This window comes from Hemicordylus capensis, chromosome 14, assembly GCF_027244095.1.
Source record: "Hemicordylus capensis ecotype Gifberg chromosome 14, rHemCap1.1.pri, whole genome shotgun sequence".
Taxonomy (NCBI): Eukaryota; Metazoa; Chordata; class Lepidosauria; order Squamata; family Cordylidae; genus Hemicordylus; species Hemicordylus capensis.
Genome location: NC_069670.1, coordinates 12,702,655 through 12,720,422, shown reverse-complemented (window position 1 = coordinate 12,720,422; position 17,768 = coordinate 12,702,655). Strand labels below are relative to the sequence as shown.

The window sequence follows — 17,768 nt, the reverse complement described above, 5'->3', positions numbered from 1 at the left end:
CGCCGAGTTTCTCCAGACGCTCAGCTCTGCACACGCTGCCCGCCCCCGCCCCCTTGAGGTTTTTCTGCCCTTCTGCAGGACTGAGGCAAGCACACACGGCTGCAGAGAGGTCTCCCCTCTGGCTGCCCCTGCAGACAAAGCGTCAGACCTCTCGACGTGCTCCCTGCCTAACCCAACAAACACTGCTGGCAGCAACCTCTCCTTCCAGTTGCAAAGCTTCAGCGGCGTTGGGAGGGAGATCCACGCGCTGCTGCAGATTCTCCCCTGGGGGCAGCCTAATCAATCTTATTAGCTGAGCGGAAGATAAACAAGAAAAAAGCAGGGAGGGAATTAATATAGGGAGGCCGCTTGCATTAATGGACAAGGGTGGTGTGGGAGAGGGGAGGCTCTACATCTGGTTCCTGGAATCCAGAGGACATCTGCAAGCGCTCTGGAAAGATGGGAACCCGTGGAGAAGGCGCTTCGGAGGACGTCGGAAAAGTCCCGTTGGATCCGAACGCAGATCCATCAAGCACACCGCATCCTGTTTCCCACGGGGGCCAGCCAGGAACTTCCAGGGAGCGCATAAGCAGGGCTTCGAGGCAAATGGCAGCCCTCTTCTGCCACTGCTCCCCAGCTGCAGGTATTCAGGGACAGACTGCCCCCGAACACGGAGCTCTGCACAGCCAGGATGGCCAACACCTCCTGACTCTAAGAGGGGCCAAACTGCTGCCCAGCGGGACACCCACAAGCAGGGCGCGGGGGCAACCAGCAGCCCTCTTCTGCATCGCTCCCCAGCAACGGCGATGCAGAGGTAGACTGCTCCTGGACCTGGAGGTCTGCAGAGCCAAGATGGCTAGCAGCCAGTGACAGACTTCCCTCCCTCCGTACTTTCGTCTCGGACCTTGACACATCTTCTTTGGATCTAGGAGCCTGTCCAGAAATTTAGTAGCCAGACGATAGCCAGACCTGGTGATGGACACTGGAGGCAGGTGTGTGTGTGTGTGTGTGTGTGTGTGTGTGTGTGTGTGTGTGTGTGTGAGAATACGACGACCCAGAGTTATATACTGCTTTTCAACAAAAGTTTCCAAAGCGGTTTACATAGATATAAAATAAAATAAAATAAAATAATAATTTAAAATAAAATAATAATTAAAAAAAACAATTTAAAAAAAACATGGCTCCCTGTCCCCAAAGGACTCACCATCTAAAGTAGAAATATAAGATAGCCACTGGAGGGATGCTGTGCTGGGGACGGAGAGGGCCAGTCGCCAGCCATTTCCCCGCGGCAGTCAGCCAATGCATCACAGGAAGCTTCCTTCTGCGGAGTCTGACCCTTGCTCCGCCCAGCTCACTCCTGCCACACTGGCTGGCAGCAGCGGCACTGCAGGGTTCCAGGCGGGCGTCTTTCCCAGCCCTGCCCGGAGATGCTGCCAAGGATTGAACCTGGGAGCTTCTGCGTGCAAAGCTGATACTCGCCCTCTGAGCGAAATCTGCTCCTCGGGATGTTTCTAACTGAGGAAGTGCTGCTAATTCAGAACGGCATTTCAGCCGACCTCCGGAGCCAAGGGGTCAAGGGCACCCACTGGGCACTCCTGGCACCCCAGTTTGACTTCAAATCCCTTTCCAATTCTCTATTTCCAGGGGTGCTGGGAGGTCTTCCTCTCTCTGGCTTCCCCACTCCCCCTTCCTCCCCCCACCCCACGCATGTAATTTCACTCCATGCGCGGGCCCAGCCGTGACCTTCACCGTCGCCACGGCAACGAGGCAACGAGGCCTGCCGTTATCTTAAGTAATTACCTCGCAATAATTGCTAGGAAACAAGGAAGGGCCCAGGTGCGGGGCAACCTGGAAGGAAAGATGGAGGGCAGAGGGAGAACGGGGGGGGGGGAATGCTGTTATTCTGCAGGCATCCGCTTTGGGCTGAAAGGCCCCCTCTCTCACAACACTAGAACCAGGGGTCATCCCATGAAACCGACGGCTAGGAAATTTAGGACCCACCAAAGGACTTTCCCCCACACAGCACATAATTCGTCTGTGGGATTCTCTGCCACAGGATGTGGTCATGACCACAAGCTTGGATGGCTTTACATAGGAATAGAGGGACATAGGAAGCTGCCATATACTGAGTCAGACCCTTGGTCTATCTAGCTCAGTATTGTCTACACAAACTGGCAGCGGCTTCTCCAGATCTCCCTTCCTGCAGGCAGGAATCTCTCTCAGCCCTGTCTTGGAGATGCCGCCAGGGAGGGAACTGGGAACCTTCTGCTCTTCCCAGAGCGGCTCCATCCGGCACAAATTCACGGAGGACAGGTCTATCCATGGCTACTAATCCTGGGCCCTTCTTCCCCGGCTGCATGCCATTCAGCAGTAAAATGCTTGGCCGGATCGTTTCGAAAACGTAAATTGCTTGCGTAACCCTCCTACCACGGGAAAATGCAGCTACTTTTTTGCGACGCACATGCAACATTGTAGGACTAAAACGCCAGGATGAAATCTGAAGGAAGGCATCAGAAACGTGCACGACACCTTGCTGGCAGCGCAGGGACTGTGACATAAGCCATACGGAAGCACATTTAATGGACAGAAGTGACACTGTTGTAGCGGGTAATCTGGAAAGCACCCTGATGGCTAGAGGTTACCTCCAGGTTGAGAGGCGAGATGCCTCTGAATCCCAGGTGCAGGGAAGCAACAGCAAGAGAGGGGGCACGCCTTCACCTCTTGCCTGTGGGCTTCCCAGAAGCATCTGGTGGGCCACTGAACTAGATAGGCCTTGGGCCCGATCCAGCAGGGCTGCTCTTACATTCTCCTATTTGTAAATTTGTCATGTTTATATACTGCCTGATACGTGCATCACTAGGCAGTGTACACAATTTAACGATATATTGTTTGGGAAACTCTTAGATGTTTTTCAAAATAAACACTTTAAACACACACACACACACCACAATGGAGCCTCTCTGGGAAGAGCAGAAGTTTTCAAGTTCCCTCTCTGGCTTCTCCAAGATAGGGCTGAGAGAGATTCCTGCCTGCAACCTTGGAGAAGCCGCCACCAGTCTGGGAAGACAATACTGAGCTAGATAGACCAATGGTCTGACTCAGTATGTGGCAGCTTCCTATGTTCCCCCACAAGTCTGTTCCATTTGTGTTATAAAGCCACACCGTAAGCAAACGCGTTTCGTATTATCCCACGTGAAACTGGTCTACACTGGTTCAACGTGTCTGAATCGGTTCCCGAGCCACTTTTCAAAGTTAGCATCCGAAGCAGAGAATTAGGGAATCGTGATAAGCCTGAAAGGAAAACACATTTGTAGTGGCTTTGACTCCCTGGTCAGAACTCTCCAGCCTGTGAGAAAATATTGAGATGGCAATATTTGAATTGCACATCGAAGGTCACCTAACCCCGGAATGTGGGGAGCGGACAAAAACCTCCAACAAATCAGAGTTCAGCTGACTTCCTCTCCCAACACACACACACACACACACACACACACACACACACACACACACACACGTTTTCAGTTGTCTGAGGAGTGTGCCACAAGAGAGTTCTTACCATGATCCCCGTGAGCAGACAGACGCCCTTGCCACAGTACGTGTTAGGAACCATGTCTCCGTAGCCGATGGACAAGAAAGTGATGGAGATGAGCCACATGGCCCCCAGGAAGTTGCTGGTAATATCTTGCTGGTCGTGATACCTGGCGAGGAAGCAGAGGCATCCGTGGTGAAATTGCGCTGGTCAGTGCCTGAACTGAACTAGAGAGCCAGCCCCACAAATGTTGGCCATCGGGACCACCTCGGGGAATGGTTGCTCACAGAGATTCTCGGCAACGTCTACCCTACTAGAGATGGGGATGAAAAGCAGGTGGTAGTATTATTGCACTTACGGCTTCCTGGGTCTTATCACCCCTTCTTTATCGCTACCCCCACAAACCATTCGGGTAAAACTGCCTTATTTTTCCAGACAGGAAAGGGTCAGGCTAACAATGAACAAATGGTCATCCGCTCTCCATGGAACCAGCTTTGGAGGACATTTCTACTCCTCTGAATAGAAGGAATATTCCTGCTCCTTTCATCCCACTCTATTCCTTTCATTCCTTCCATCCATGAAATTTAATTAATTTTTATTAGAAAATATCACATGAATACATTTAATATAAAGCTGCAAGTTCCCCAAAAGGGGGTGGGGGAACCCACAAATATTACCAATTACTACTATTAGGACCTTATTAACATGAGAAATGTATTTCAAATTTGCATTCCCTTTTTCTCTTCTTTTCCGAACTCTCTCTAAAGAAAGGAAAACCTTGCGAGCACAGAGTCGTCATCCGGCAGAATACTGTTCCAGTAAGTAGCCTTTAAGTTGGTGCCGTCTCTCCAGAAAATCTCACCTGCCCCCTTTCTCCCAACGTTGCTTTATAAAACGTTAGGCCGTAGAGTAGTCTTTGTGTTTTTAAAACCTAGCTTTTAAAGCACTATGGCAAATGTAGTGGCTGCAGGCCGGATGGTCAGGACAAAGAAAAATAAACAAGAGAACACACTGAAAGCAGAAAATAGCACATATAATGGGACGACAGGGAATAAAAGCTGTTGACGCAGGGGGTGCCAGAAGCTTGTCCTCACAACACAGAGCCAGGAGTGCTGGAGAGGGGCGAGGATTGCTGAATCAACTGGAAAAGGGTGGTGGTGGGGGGGAGGAAGCAATTGCCGTGGGCTTGCCCGACTGAGCTTGACAGGTGTTGAAGGGCTGTGAGGAGCAGGAAACGGCTGCCTTGCCCGGCTGAGTGGCAGGCTGTTGCCACGATCACACACCCGCATCGCAGAGAGCAACACGACGGGATCGGACCGACAGCTGAGCAGCCCGCTTCGGCTCGTGGCAGGATCGGAAGAGACCTGGGAGGGATTGGGGCTCTCGCTGACTTGCGGAAGGCTCCCTCCCTCGGCATTTATCCAGCTGTGCTTCCTCATCCCCGTGCTGGAGGCAAATTTCACTTGAACCAAGAGGGACCCGGACTGTTGGCGCTTAAAATCAAAAAGGCCGCAGAGCAGCTTTTAGAATGATGCCCGGCGGGGTTGCCGACAGGACCTGGGTGGGATCTGGTTCGGCAAGCAAAAATCCCCTACAGTGTGGGGATGCACACATTTCGGATAAACTAGAAGGGATAGAGCGGAGCCAGGAGTTGAGCAGAGGGGGACACAGGACAGCTGGCCCAAAAAGGACAAATGATGGGAAGAGAGACAGCACGTGCCAACACCAGGTGAGGGACTCGGCGTATAGCTGTCTAGATACCAATGGCAGAAGCCTCCGAGCGAAGATGGGCGAGCTGAAGTGCTTGGTTACTCATGAAAACATAGATATAGTGGGTGGAACGGAAACCTGGTGGAACGGTGAGAACCAGTGGGGCATGATTATTCCTGGATATAAACGCTACAGAAGGGACAGGGAGGGAGGATTTTGGGAGGAGTAGCACTGTATATCAAAGAAGGGATAGATTCCAACGAGCTAGAAAACCTAGGTGGACCAGAGTCCTCCACAGAACCATTATGGGTGACCAACAACCCACACATAGTCTGGGTAAATTCCCATTCAGGTAATGAAAGAGAAACCAAATTTCTAGACATGCTAAAGGACTGTGCCTTAAAACAGTTAGTCACAGAACCAACCAGCGAGACGGTGACGTTGGACTTAATCCTGAGTGGTGCCCAGGACCTGGTGCGAGATGTCAAGAGTTGCAGAACCATTGGGGAACAGCGACCATTGTGTGATCCAATTCAGCATATACGCGAGTGGAGAATTGTCAAGGAAGTCCAACACAGATGCGCTGGACTTCGGAAGAGGAAATTTCTCAAAAATGAGGGGTAAAAGGAAGCTGAAAGGGAAAGTCAGGAAGGTCAAATCACTCCAGGAAACATGGAACTTATTTAAAACCACAATTCTAGAAGCTCAGTAGGAACGTATACCAAGGAGGAGGAAAGGTACCACCAAGTCCAGGAGGATGCCAGCGTGGCTATCAAGGAGAGTCAGAGAAGTTAGAAAAGGGAAGAAGCCATCCTTCCGGGAATGGAAGTCCTGCCCAAATGAAGAGAACAGGAAGGAACAAACATTGGCAAAGGAAATGCAAAGAGACAATAAGGGGTGCAAAAAGAGAGTTTGGGGAGCATATCGCTAGAAGTGTCACGGGGAATGACAAAAACTTCTCAAGTTTAGTGGCTGAGGGACTGGGCCAATTTGAGGTGACAAGGGAAGATGTTCTAAACTGTCTTGGAAAATGAAAACTTAAACAAATCACCAGGGCCAGATGGCAACCACCCAAGAGTTCTGAAGGAACTCAAATGTGAAACTGCTGATCTCCTAGCAAAAATATGTAACTTGTCCCTACAATCAGGCTCCGTACCAGAGGACTGGAAAGTAGCCAATGTAACTCCGATGTTCAAAAAGGGATCCAAGGGGGATCCGGGAAATTACAGGCCAGTCAGCTGAACTTCAATGCCTGGTAAATTGATGGAAAGCATACTTAAGGACAAAATTGTTCAACATATCGAAGAAAAGGCCTTGCTGAAGGAGAACCAGCATGGCTTCTACAAGAACAAGTCCTGCCTCACTAACCTTTTGGAGTTCTCTGAGAATGTCGACAGGCATGTGGATAAAGCTCATCCGGTTGAGTTAGCATACTTGGACTTCCAAAAAGCTTTTGACAAGGTTCCCCAGCAAAGGCTCTTGAGTAAACTTAGCAGTCATGGGATAAGGGGACAGGTTCACGTGTGGATCGGTAACTGGTTGAAGGACAGGAAACAGAGGGTCGGAATAAATGGACAGTTTTCACAATGGAGGGAGGTAGAAAGTGGGGTCCCCCAGGGATCCGTACTGGGACCAGTGCTCTTTAACTTGTTCATAAATGAGCTGGAAGTTGGGGTAAGCAGCAAAGTGGCCAGATGTGCCAATGACACTAAACTATTTAGGGTAGTGAAATCCGCAACAGAGCGACCTCGTCCTCTAGGGCAGGGATCCTCAGACATTGGGCCCCCAGATGTTCTTGGACTTCAACTCCCATAATCCCTAGCCAAAGGCCACTGGGCCTGGGGATTATGGGAGTTGAAGTCCAAGAACATCTGGGGGCCCAACGTTGAGGATCCCTGCTCTAGGGGGAATATCTGAGAATGTTGGACTAGGACCGGGGAGACCCACGTTTAAATCCCTGTTCAGTCCTGAAACTCACTGGGTGACTCTGAGCCAGTCACTTCCCTCTCAGCCTAACCTACCTCACAGGGTTGTTGTGAGGATCAGCATAATCACGCCCACCACTCGGGACTCCTTGGGGGAAGAGTCAGATACAAATGTAAAAATAAATTAAAATAAACCAACGTCAGCTCTCTTGGGCTCCTGTAACTCCTGAGTGCAGTTTCCCCTTCCCGGTGCACAAAAACCACAGGCAAAAATGGATTCCCGCCCTTTATTCTCCCGTGCTCAGGCTGCCAGGAGGCCCCTATCTCTGCACCCTGGGCCATTTGCTGAAGAGGCCACAGCTGCTGGCTCCTGGTGTCCGCTCTCCTTCCCAGGGCATGACTCCCTCTTTCTCTCCGTCTCTTGCAGCCTCTCCACTGGGTCGTTAAAAAGGCAAGAAACAGATGGAGTTTCTGGGACTTTCCCCCTGTTCAATTCGTCCAAGGTTCTTTGCTTGTAATTCTCTGAATTATAGGGGTTTTTCCCCCTCCCAAAATGGAGCGGGGGGGGGGGAATAAAATAAAATTCTAATCCCTCCACATCTCCTGGATGTGGAGCGATGAATGAAATATGGGGACACAGAAGTGAAAAACGGCAAATGTAAACAAACATTTCAGTACTGAAATGAAACACTGCCTTCCCAGAATGTGTGGGTGGGGGTGCTGAGAGCAATTTCTCATGCATGAGAGTGCTCATGCCCAGATCACAGGCTTGAGTAAAGCAAGCTGGGGGGCCTGAAAGCAGATCAAACCCTGGACTTGTCCTGCGTGTATCTTTTTTAAAAACAGCATGTCAGCCTTCCAGTGCCACAGAGCTCTTCTTAGACACATGCAAGCTTTCAGGTTATACAGAACTCTGCCTCAGGGCAACGACCTTTCAGCAGGGCCTTGAAGGCACTGGTGTTCGGCTTCGAACTGAGTTGTGCCCCAGCCTAAGGTGGGTCCACACCAAAAGAACTCCCTCTGTTTTCTTTACCGTTGGGTGTTGTTTTAAGCGAAGAAGGAGGAAAAAGCAGGAAAGGAAGGGGAAGGAAGAGAAAACGAGAAGGGGAGAAAGACTGAAAAGGTGCAGCAAAACTGACCTGTGTGAGAAGCCGCCCCTTCAGTGCCAAATTGGACGCAAGATACCTGTTAGATCTAGGGGATGTGGCCAAGGAAACTGCAGAGTGCGCCCCCTTTTTTTGGCAGGATGACGTTTGAAATGGTGGGAGATGGTTGCGTTCGGTCCCCAAGAGAAAAGGCTGGGCAAAGAGGCCCCCCTCCCACTGCGAAGCTGCGTCTCCCCACGACTCACACCAGCCACTTGCAGACACAGAGGGGCGGCACTTCCGTGAGGCAGGGTGAGGCAGACACCTCCAGTGGCGGATTCTTCGGGGGCCAAAAGCCCACCCACCTGCTGTTGCCATTGGAGCAGCTCTTCGGGGCAGACCCAGCACAAGGAGTGGAGAGGAGGCTGCTGGCAACCTTCCCTCCACCCTGACCCCAGTCCCCACTTTCAAAGCTTACAAGGGTTGGTTTTGAAGGGGAGATTGGCCCCCACCAGTGGATGTGGCAGCTCGCCTCAGGCACTGCAGTGCCATGGGCCGTCCTGAAGGAGAGCATCAGCCCTGATTGTTAAGCCGAACTTCCATATGCAGGAGCAATCTACCACCATGAACCGGGGGGAGGTGGGCAGACCACCAAAGGAAGGCTACCTTTTGCCCCTTTGGGGTCGTCCATCTCTCTGTCCTCCAGCCGCTCTGCCTTTCTCTTTTTATAGTCGCTGCTTTTGGCATTTCTATATTTCAAGGTGGCTTTATGGCATTTCAGTGTATTCACTTTGGTGCCGAGATGAGGTTTGATGAAAGGTGGTATATACGTGGGACAACTGGGTGAATATTGGACCGCCCCCCCCACTGTGAGCACGGATGCAACTTCCCACGGCGCCTGTGGGTGGGCAGGCCTTCACCCCTCTGATGGAGAGCGAAGCCGAGGGAAGATGGGGAGAAGCCGGACCCTTCCCTAAGTGACTTCCCTTTGGGAAATCCCCGCCCCGGGGGCCGCCGAAATGCAGCAGAGCCGGCTGATCCACCCAGCTTTATTTCTGTCTGGAAGAAAAGCCCCGCTTGGATTCCCCACGCCGCCTCGGAGAGGCAGGCAGCGAGATCAGGGTCACCGCCCCGCCAGGGACGGAGCTGCTATTCCAGGCGCAGCTGGTAGGGCTTGGAGGCATCAACAAGGGGCCAGGTCTCGTTATCGAGGAAGCTTCTCACGGAAAAACACACGCCCAGAGACGGCTGCAGATTGGGAACCGAGGGGTGTGTGTGTGTGTGTGAGAGAGAGAGAGAAAGAGAGAGAGAGAGAGAGAGAGCGCTCAGGTCTAAACTGCAAAGGAGAACAGCTCCCAACACGGCAGTGAGAAAAACCTCACTCTCTTTGCCTGGCGATAAAAACCAGACACAATCTTCGATACCCGAGGAGCCAGGCGGATCTCCGCGCTCCTGTCAAGGAGAGGCGTGGGAATTCAGGCCTGCCGGGCAGCCCTGCCCATCACCCCAGTTCTGCAGAGACGGGCTGGAGGCTGTTCACACTTGGTGCATGCTCAGGGGTGCTCTCTTTATCATCCCCCTCCCTTGTGGAGTCCAGCAGCACCGAAGACTGGCAGGCTCCCCGCTAAACAAGGCGTGCCGAAAACCTCTCCACGGCTCAACAGGGAGCAGGCCTCTGCAGCTGACAGGTGCCTCTGGATATGCAGAGGAGGGATGAGGATTCAGCAGGTGGCAGCCTTGAGCCAAAGCCCATGGCACACTCCTTTTCGGAAATATATTTATTTATGTGTTTTTTAAAAACCCACCAAAGAATCTCCAAGGAGAAGGGAAACCGCAGCTCATTAGCAACTGTGTGAAGGACGGGCCCACGGTTTGGGCCCCACAGCCAGAACTCACATGTAGGGAAGGACAGTTTGTTTCAGAAAGAAGCCACAAGCATCAGGATCAAATACCGCATTTACCCAAATCAAAGACTACTCCGAATTTAATACACCCACCCACCCACCCCGCATACGACTTAAAAAGTATTGGTTACAGCCAGGTGAGACCTGCATTTACTCCAAAGGAGCAGGACTCTCTGAATTTAAGACAACCTCTCGGTTTCTAATACCCGAAAAAACCCTAGTCTTGGATTCAGATGCGGCAAGGGCCCAGCGGGGCACTCTGTATGTGGCCAGGGGCGGCCTGCCTGCAGCTGCAACCAGCAAGCCCATCCATTCAATCGACCCACTTCCCGCCCCCCCCATCTCTTTCCCTTCTCCTTCCCAGCTGCACGCCGATTATGTCGCGGAGCCGTTCTGCAGAGCAAGCGGCTGTTCCTGTCTCTTTTCCACGGTTGCCAGGGAGTCCCGCCTACACCCTCCGCGTACACCACCAGCTCCTTCCCCCCGCCCATCTCCTCTGCACCTCTTTGGTAAAAGGCTGGTTTGTAAGGCAGGCTCCACGAAACCCGTGAGTGTGAGCGAGCGAGCGAGGCTGGCTGGAATCACACATACCACCCAATGTGGGTTCCCTGCCTTGTATTTGCTGAGTCACGAGAACGGGAGGGGGCATTTTTAAGAAGAGAAGCAGCAGGGGGGCGGGGGGGCTGCTTAACCCATCTCCCGCCCACCTCTTTTCCTCTGCCATCCGGCCCCCTGCCTGTTCCTCTCTCAGCAGGGCGGCGAGATTGGAAAGGAAACCAGCCAGCTCAGGCGAAAGAGCCTGGGAGAATTACTTGCAGAAGCTGGCTGCTTGTCCCTAGAAAACGCAGCCCCTCCCGAGAGACACACGCACGCACGCACGCTCTTTTGCAAACATGTCAAGAACGAGGGGTGGATGGATGGAAACCGTTTGCTGGGTCTGTCCGCACACGCCAACCGTGAAAGCCGTTTGGCAAAAAAAGCAAGATTTCGCAAGGGAGCGGTCGCGGACTCGGCGTCCCCAAAGAGGATGGAACATGTGGCCCATCTCATCCTTTTCTCCTCCCGACCCCAGTGGAAAATTCCCCTGGTGTGGCTGCAGCTCCTAAGGTCCAGATTAATGCAGCCACTGGGCACTCTGCAGAGCGAGGCCTGGATGAATCGAGACTCCTTTCCTGGCTTTTATCGTCTTAAAAGTCATCGGTGAGTGACTAGTCGGGTGGCCATGGGCCACCTCCAGCCTCTGAGGCAAGATGCCTCTAAGTACCAGTTGCAGGGGAGCAACAGCAGGAGAGAGGGCACGCCCTCCCCTCTTACCTGTGGGCTTCCCAAGGGCATCGGGTGGGCCAGGATGCTGGACTAGATGGCCTTGATCCAGAAGGGCTGTTCGTATGACACAAAAGACTGCTCATCTTAATAGCTCCGTTTCTGTCATCCCAGGCTTAGTCGAACGGCTGCCTTCTATCTTACCATCCCAGTCTACGTGTTATAACTACTTTAAGAGGCTTTGAAAGGGGCTTAAACAGATTCATGGAGGACAGGCCTATCCATGGCTACTAGTCTGGTGGCTGTGGGCCACCTCCACCTTCCGAGGCATGATGCCTCTCAATCCCAGTTGCGGGAGAGCAACAGCAGCAGAGAGGGCATCATGTCCTCACCTCTTGCCTGTGGCATCTGGTGGGCCACTGTGTGAAACAGGATGCTGGACTAGATGGGCTTCCTTGGGCCTGATCCAGCAGGGCTGTTCTTATGTGTTCCCTTTCTCACGCCTTAAAAATCCCCTGCAACTTGGAATACAACCAGACATCTACAAATCCACTTAGGAACATAGGAAGCTGCCATATACTGAGTCAGACCCTTGGTCCATCTAGCTCAGGGTTGTCTGCACAGACTGGCAGCGGCTTCTCCAAGGTTGCAGGCAGGAATCTCTCTCAGCCCTCTCTTGGAGGGGACGTTGAGTCTAGATGCTCTTCCCAGAGTGGCCCCATCCCCTAATAAGGGGAATCTCTTCCCGTGCTTACACATCAAGTCTCCCATTCATCTGTAACCAGGGTGGACCCTGCTTAGCTGTGGGGACAAGTCATGCTTGCGACCACCAGACCAGCTCTCCTCTCCACTTGCCAGCTGGGCAACTGCCCCCAGCCCCCTGGTGAGCAGGACACCCAGGTCTCCTCTCCAGAAGCCTAGTTTCCACTGCTCCTTTTGAGAAGGCAAGAAACCACAGGGTTCCCTTCTGAGCAGCAGGAGAGGAGTCACCCTGTCCCTGACCATCTCCACCTCCCAGGGCGAAAGGCAGAAGACCCGCTTCTCACCTAAGCCCGCCGCCTGTGTGTCAGAAAAGGAGACAAAGCTAACCACGGCTGGTTCGTGTGCTCAGCCCCACGTTGTGGACCCCTGAACAGAAACGACTCTTGCTCTGCCACTGAAATGCAGAGGAAGCAGCGGCTGTGCCAAGGCACATCTGGAGAAAGGGTTATTTCCCAAATCATTTGGCTCCTGCACAGCCCCTGAACCTACTCTGCTCTCTGGGTGCCCACCAGAAACCCACCAGCAGCCAGATGGTAAGAGAGTCGTAGCTCAGTGATAGGAACACGAACACACACACACACACACACACACACACACACACACTTTGTAGGGGTGTTGCTAGCTGTTTAAGAGCTTCTGGGCTTGGGACCACCGCCCTCCGACAGCTTTTTTAAAGCCCCTAAAGACACATTTTTTTCACCCAAGCTTTTTAACTAGGATTGTAGTTTCAAATTGTTTTAATGTCTTTGTTTTGATTTGTTTTATGGGGCTGCGAACTGCCCAGAGATGTAGGTCTGGGGTGTTATACAAATACAATAAACAAACAAACTGATCCAGGGCACGTGCCCAGAGGGCCCAATGCTACCTACGCCCCTGCTCCTGCCCATGCCAAAGGCCCCCTGGCTCAACCCTTGGCAGCTTCAGCACGACTAGGGAGGCCGCTTGGCCATAACCACAGACAGCGGCTGCCAGCCAGGGCTGGCAATACTGAGCTAGGGCCTGACTCAGTGGGAGGCAGCTTCTTGTGTCCAGAGGAGCGTGCAGAGGGCTGTGTGGAGCCACAAGGAGGCTGCTCCAGAGTGGGATGGCTTGCCGCGCAGACCATCAAGCCTCCAACCTCTCCCTTCCACCATCAAACCTTTCCCCCTCCCCTCCCCAGCATTAGAACGCTCAGAGGGGCGTTTTCCCCTGCACCAGCACTCCAGCTTTCACAGCTTACAGCAGGGCTTTGGTATCACTGTGGAAAATCTAGCTAGCTTTTTTTTAGAAAAGCACAAAGCAAACCTCCAAGCAAGAGGATCACTGCGAGCTGCACTCCGAAGAGCTCTTCCTGAAAACCTCAGAGAGCAGCGATGAGTCGATATGCTGCCGCTGGGGGGGGGGGGGGCGCAAGATGACTCAGCAAAAGCCAGCTTGGCTGCGTTCACCGGAGGTGGGGGGCAGGGGTCCTTTGGCAAGGAGAAGCGAGTGGAGTTTGCAGAAGCCCGCCCGTGTGGGGAGGGGGCCGCAGCTTAGTGGCAGAGCATCTGCTTTGCATGCAGAAGGTCTCAGGTTCAATCCCCCCGCCCCCGGCAGCGTCGCCTGGGAGAAACTCCTGCCTGAAACCTTGGAGAGCTGCTGCCAGCCAGTGTAGACAACGCTGAACTAGACGGCCTGGCGCTCTCTAAGGCAGCTTCCTACGCTCCTATAAGCGAGGGGGAAACCAGCTTCATGCGTTGCCTTTTGGGTTGTTTCATTCGGCCACCGTCCCGATGGTCTGCACCGTTTGTTCGTCGTGGGAGGGCCGAGAATGCCGTGACCTTGACTCTCTCCCATGATCAATCAGGTGGAGCCCAATTAGCGAGGATTTGCCTTTGTTACACTTGCTCCAGTTCTGTTTACTGGAGAATAAAGTGGCTATTGTGTTGCCAGGTCCTTGCATAAACACACACACACACACACACACACACACACACACACACACACACACAGAGAGGGAAAGCAATGGACTCTTTCCAGAGTAAGCAAAATTAACCCTTGGTCAAGGATGCAGGAAGAGCCACCCTAGCCTCACAGGCATCTTTGCAAACGCACTGACAAAGCGCTGCCCACCAATCATCACCCAGGGCCTAATGACGGCCTGGCAAACAGCAGCATTAGGCCAGAGGGTGGCACGCTCCCCACTGCCAGGGCTCGGGGGCCTTGCCCCGCCCACGACTGGCCAAGCCAGAATAGAGCGTGCCACACAGCAGTTCACAACCCAGTTCATAGGAACATAGGAAGCTGCCATATACTGAGTCAGGTCCATCTAGCTCAGGATTGTCTACCCAGACCGGCAGCGGCTTCTCCCAGGTTGCAGACAGGAGTCTCTCTCAGCCCTATCTTGGAGATGCTGCCAGGGAGGGAACCTGGAGCCTTCTGCATGCAGATGCTCTTCCCAGAGCGGCCCCACCCCCTAAAGCAGGGATGGGCAACCCTGGCCCGCCGGCTGCTGCTGAACTACATCTCCCATCATCCTCAGCCACAGTCCCATTCTCTGGCCCTCCTGGGCAGAGCACCTTCTAAAGCAAACATCCTCCCCATTCCATTCCTCAGGCCGCCTCTCCACTTCTCCAGCAGAAAGCCCCGCAAAGCTGCACTCACTGGACCCTGGCAAGCAAAGGACTCCGAGACGAAAGTGGAAGCAACCTCCTTGCTGAGCGAGGAAGACTGCCCCGCCTCGGGCCTCCACCCCGGGCAGATCTGCACCCAGGCGCCGACTCACCGTTCGCACACGCGCACCGTCCAGGCGGCAATGATCCACAAGGAGATGCTGAAGACCAGCAGCACAGTCCCGGGACAGATGGTCATCAAGGTCTTCATGACGAAGCGGGTGTTGAAGTTGATCTTGTTCAGGGCCCCGATGCTGCGGGACGAGGCGTCCGTGAAGAGTTTGCTGTGCAGCAGCATGACCCGGGCGATCAGGTAGAGGCGCAGGAACATGGGGATGGAGAGGATAATGTCCACGTCGGCCTCCGTCTGCGAAGGCGTGTAGGAGAAGGCCAGCCGGGCTGTCCAGAAGAACCTGTACTCCCCGGGGATGGGGTGGATCGCACACACCAGCATCTCCAGGCTGATGTAGAGGATGCGCTCGTAGGTCATCGCGATCCGCCAGTCGTCGGCGCCGTTGTCGATCACGAAGAGCTGCCGGGAGGAAAGGGAAAGAAACACGCACGTTTCGGTCACGTGTGTCTCGACTGGGTGGTTGGGCCGGCGGACTAGGATCGAGGGTTAGGGTTCTCAACCCTACAAGGACCACCAAGATTTATATCCCGCTTTTCAGCGAAAGGGCTCAAGTCCTTGACACAGAAAAGGGAGGGAGTGGATAAGATGGCTCCCTGTCCCCCAAGGGCTCACCGTCGAAAAAGAAACGCAAGGTAGACACCAGCGACGGCCACGGGAGGAATGCTGGGCTGGGGTCAGATAGGGCCAGTTGCTCTCCTCCTGCTCAATACAAGAGGGGCGCCACTCCAGAAGCGGCTTCTTTGCTCAGTTTGCAGGGGTTACCCGCCGCGGACAGGCCCAGAGTCACCAAGGATTGGCATCTGTCTTCAGGTGACTCTTAAAAGCAGAGCTGCTCCACTCCGGCCCTCCTGCAGATGTTTGCCTACAACTCCCATAATCTCTGGCTATTGGACACTGTGGCTGGGGATTATGTGAGTTGTAGTCCGAAAACTGGGGGGGGGCTAAGTTGAGCAGGCCAGCTTAAAAGCAATCACAGGGATGGGGCCGTAGACCGGGGGAGGGGGGGAGGGGGCGGAGGGCAGAGCATCTGCTTGCATGCAGAAGATCTGGGTGTTAATGCCTGGGCTCAGCTCTCGGGGAGTGGCCAAGGTCAAATGAGGCCCGGCTATTCCGGGGAACCCCACGCTCGCTCCGTCCCAGCCTGCCATGCTCATGCCCGGCACTACGTCCCCGGCAGGGCCACCTGCACATCCCGCCGGCAATTAGCCCAATTCAGAGGCCTCTTCAGAGCATGCAGCCCACCCGACAGGGACCACTTGAACTTCAAGGGCTTCTGCAAAGCCACGCTCGGCCATCCCTTTCAGTTGCCACAGCAACCCGGCAGGTTCACTCCAGGCGACAGCCAGGCCCATATCTGGGGGGGCGGCAAGGGTGGACCTGCCTCCCTAAAATATTTTACACAAGCTGCCTGCCGCCCCCCCCTCTCAGAAAATGAGGAAAACGGTCATTTTGCTCCCCCCCCCGGTCTGTCTTCACCCACCCTTTGCCGTTTGCTTCCAGCATCCATAAACCAGGCCAGGGACCAAGCATTAATTAATTAATTAAGGGTCCCTGTCCCCAAAGGGCTCACAATCTAAATCTTCTCTTCTCTTCATTGCGGTGCGGGTATTTTTTATTGTGTTTCCTTGTATGCCACTCCAAATAGCAGAGTGCCGGAGGATTTTTTTTTTAAAAAAACACATTTTGAAATAAATTAATAGAACTCCCCACAAACTGCAGACTCCCAGGGTCCTTCGGGAGGGAAGGGGATGCCGTGAGTTGTATGAAACTAGTATAAAACCACCATAAGATTGTAGAGCGGAGATGCATTTGTTTCTAAAACAAGAGCTGCTGAGACTCTTTTTAAGATCTAGGAATGCAGGAGCAGCTAGAATATTTTAGGTTCTTTAATATGACTGACCACAGTGGCACCGATTCTAATACCAATCTACTACCATCATAATAACAATGCCCACATTTTCCCGAATAGAAGACGAGCCTGAATTTAAGATGACCCACTTTAAAAACAGAAGTTAAATAAGGTTACACCTGTATTTATCAAAAAAGGAACAGCACTTGGGGAAAACCTAGTCTTGGATTCAAGTAAAAACAGCACAACTAAAAATCAGACTTTTTGCTTCAACTTGATACTTTCTATTGTTATCACCACCGCCACATTTTCTAATAAAGGAGTAGGCACACTGATGGACTGATCTATCTGCAGCTATTAATTTGGAGAGCCTCCAGCTTCAAAGGCAGTCTATTTCCAAGGGCCAGAGACCAAGCAATTAAAAAACAACAACAGGGGGAAGGCCATTGTGTATATTATCTACTTGCAGGATTCCCAGGGGCATCCGAGTGGCAACTGTGGGAAACAGGATGTTGGATTAGAGAGGTGTTGGGATGCATCCAGCAGAGTTGTTAAGTCCCTGTTACACAGGAAGCTGCCTTCTACCTGAGTCAGAACCCTGTGGTCCATCTAGCTCAGCATTGTCTACACAGACTGGCAGCAGCTTCTCCAAGGTTGCAGGCAGGAGTCTCTCTCAGCCCTGTCTTGGAGATGATGCCAGGGAGGGGACTCAGAACCTTCTGCAGGCAAGCAGGCATGTGCTTTTCCCAGAGCGCCCCCATCCCCTCGGGGGAATATCTTCCAGTGCTCACATGTAGTCCCCCATTCAAATGCAAACCAGGGTGGACCCTGCTTAGCAAAAGGGACAATTCATGCTTGATACCACAAGACCAGCTCTCTTCCTTGTTGTGTGGGGAGGCGCAGGGTCCAGGCAACGGCAAATTCTGGCTGGCTAACAAGCCCAGAACTGTGACTTCAGTGAGCATATCACACACACACACACACACACACACACACTGC

General features: G+C 53.0%; 1 protein-coding gene across 5 annotated transcripts in view; it reads right to left on the bottom strand.

The window, feature by feature from the left end:
- Positions 1-17,768, bottom strand: part of KCNN3 (potassium calcium-activated channel subfamily N member 3) — a 67,733-nt gene that overhangs the window by 23,372 nt on the left and 26,593 nt on the right. For all 5 annotated transcript variants that reach the window (XR_008312164.1, XM_053277569.1, XM_053277570.1 and 2 more), the window contains 2 exons: positions 14,901-15,319; positions 3,536-3,677 (listed from right to left, as the gene is read on the bottom strand). Coding sequence is in view for 4 of the 5 variants with exons in the window: in XM_053277569.1 (XP_053133544.1) it covers positions 3,536-3,677; positions 14,901-15,319 (561 nt within the window). In the remaining variant the exon portion in view is untranslated. The remainder of the gene's footprint in view (positions 1-3,535; positions 3,678-14,900; positions 15,320-17,768) is intronic.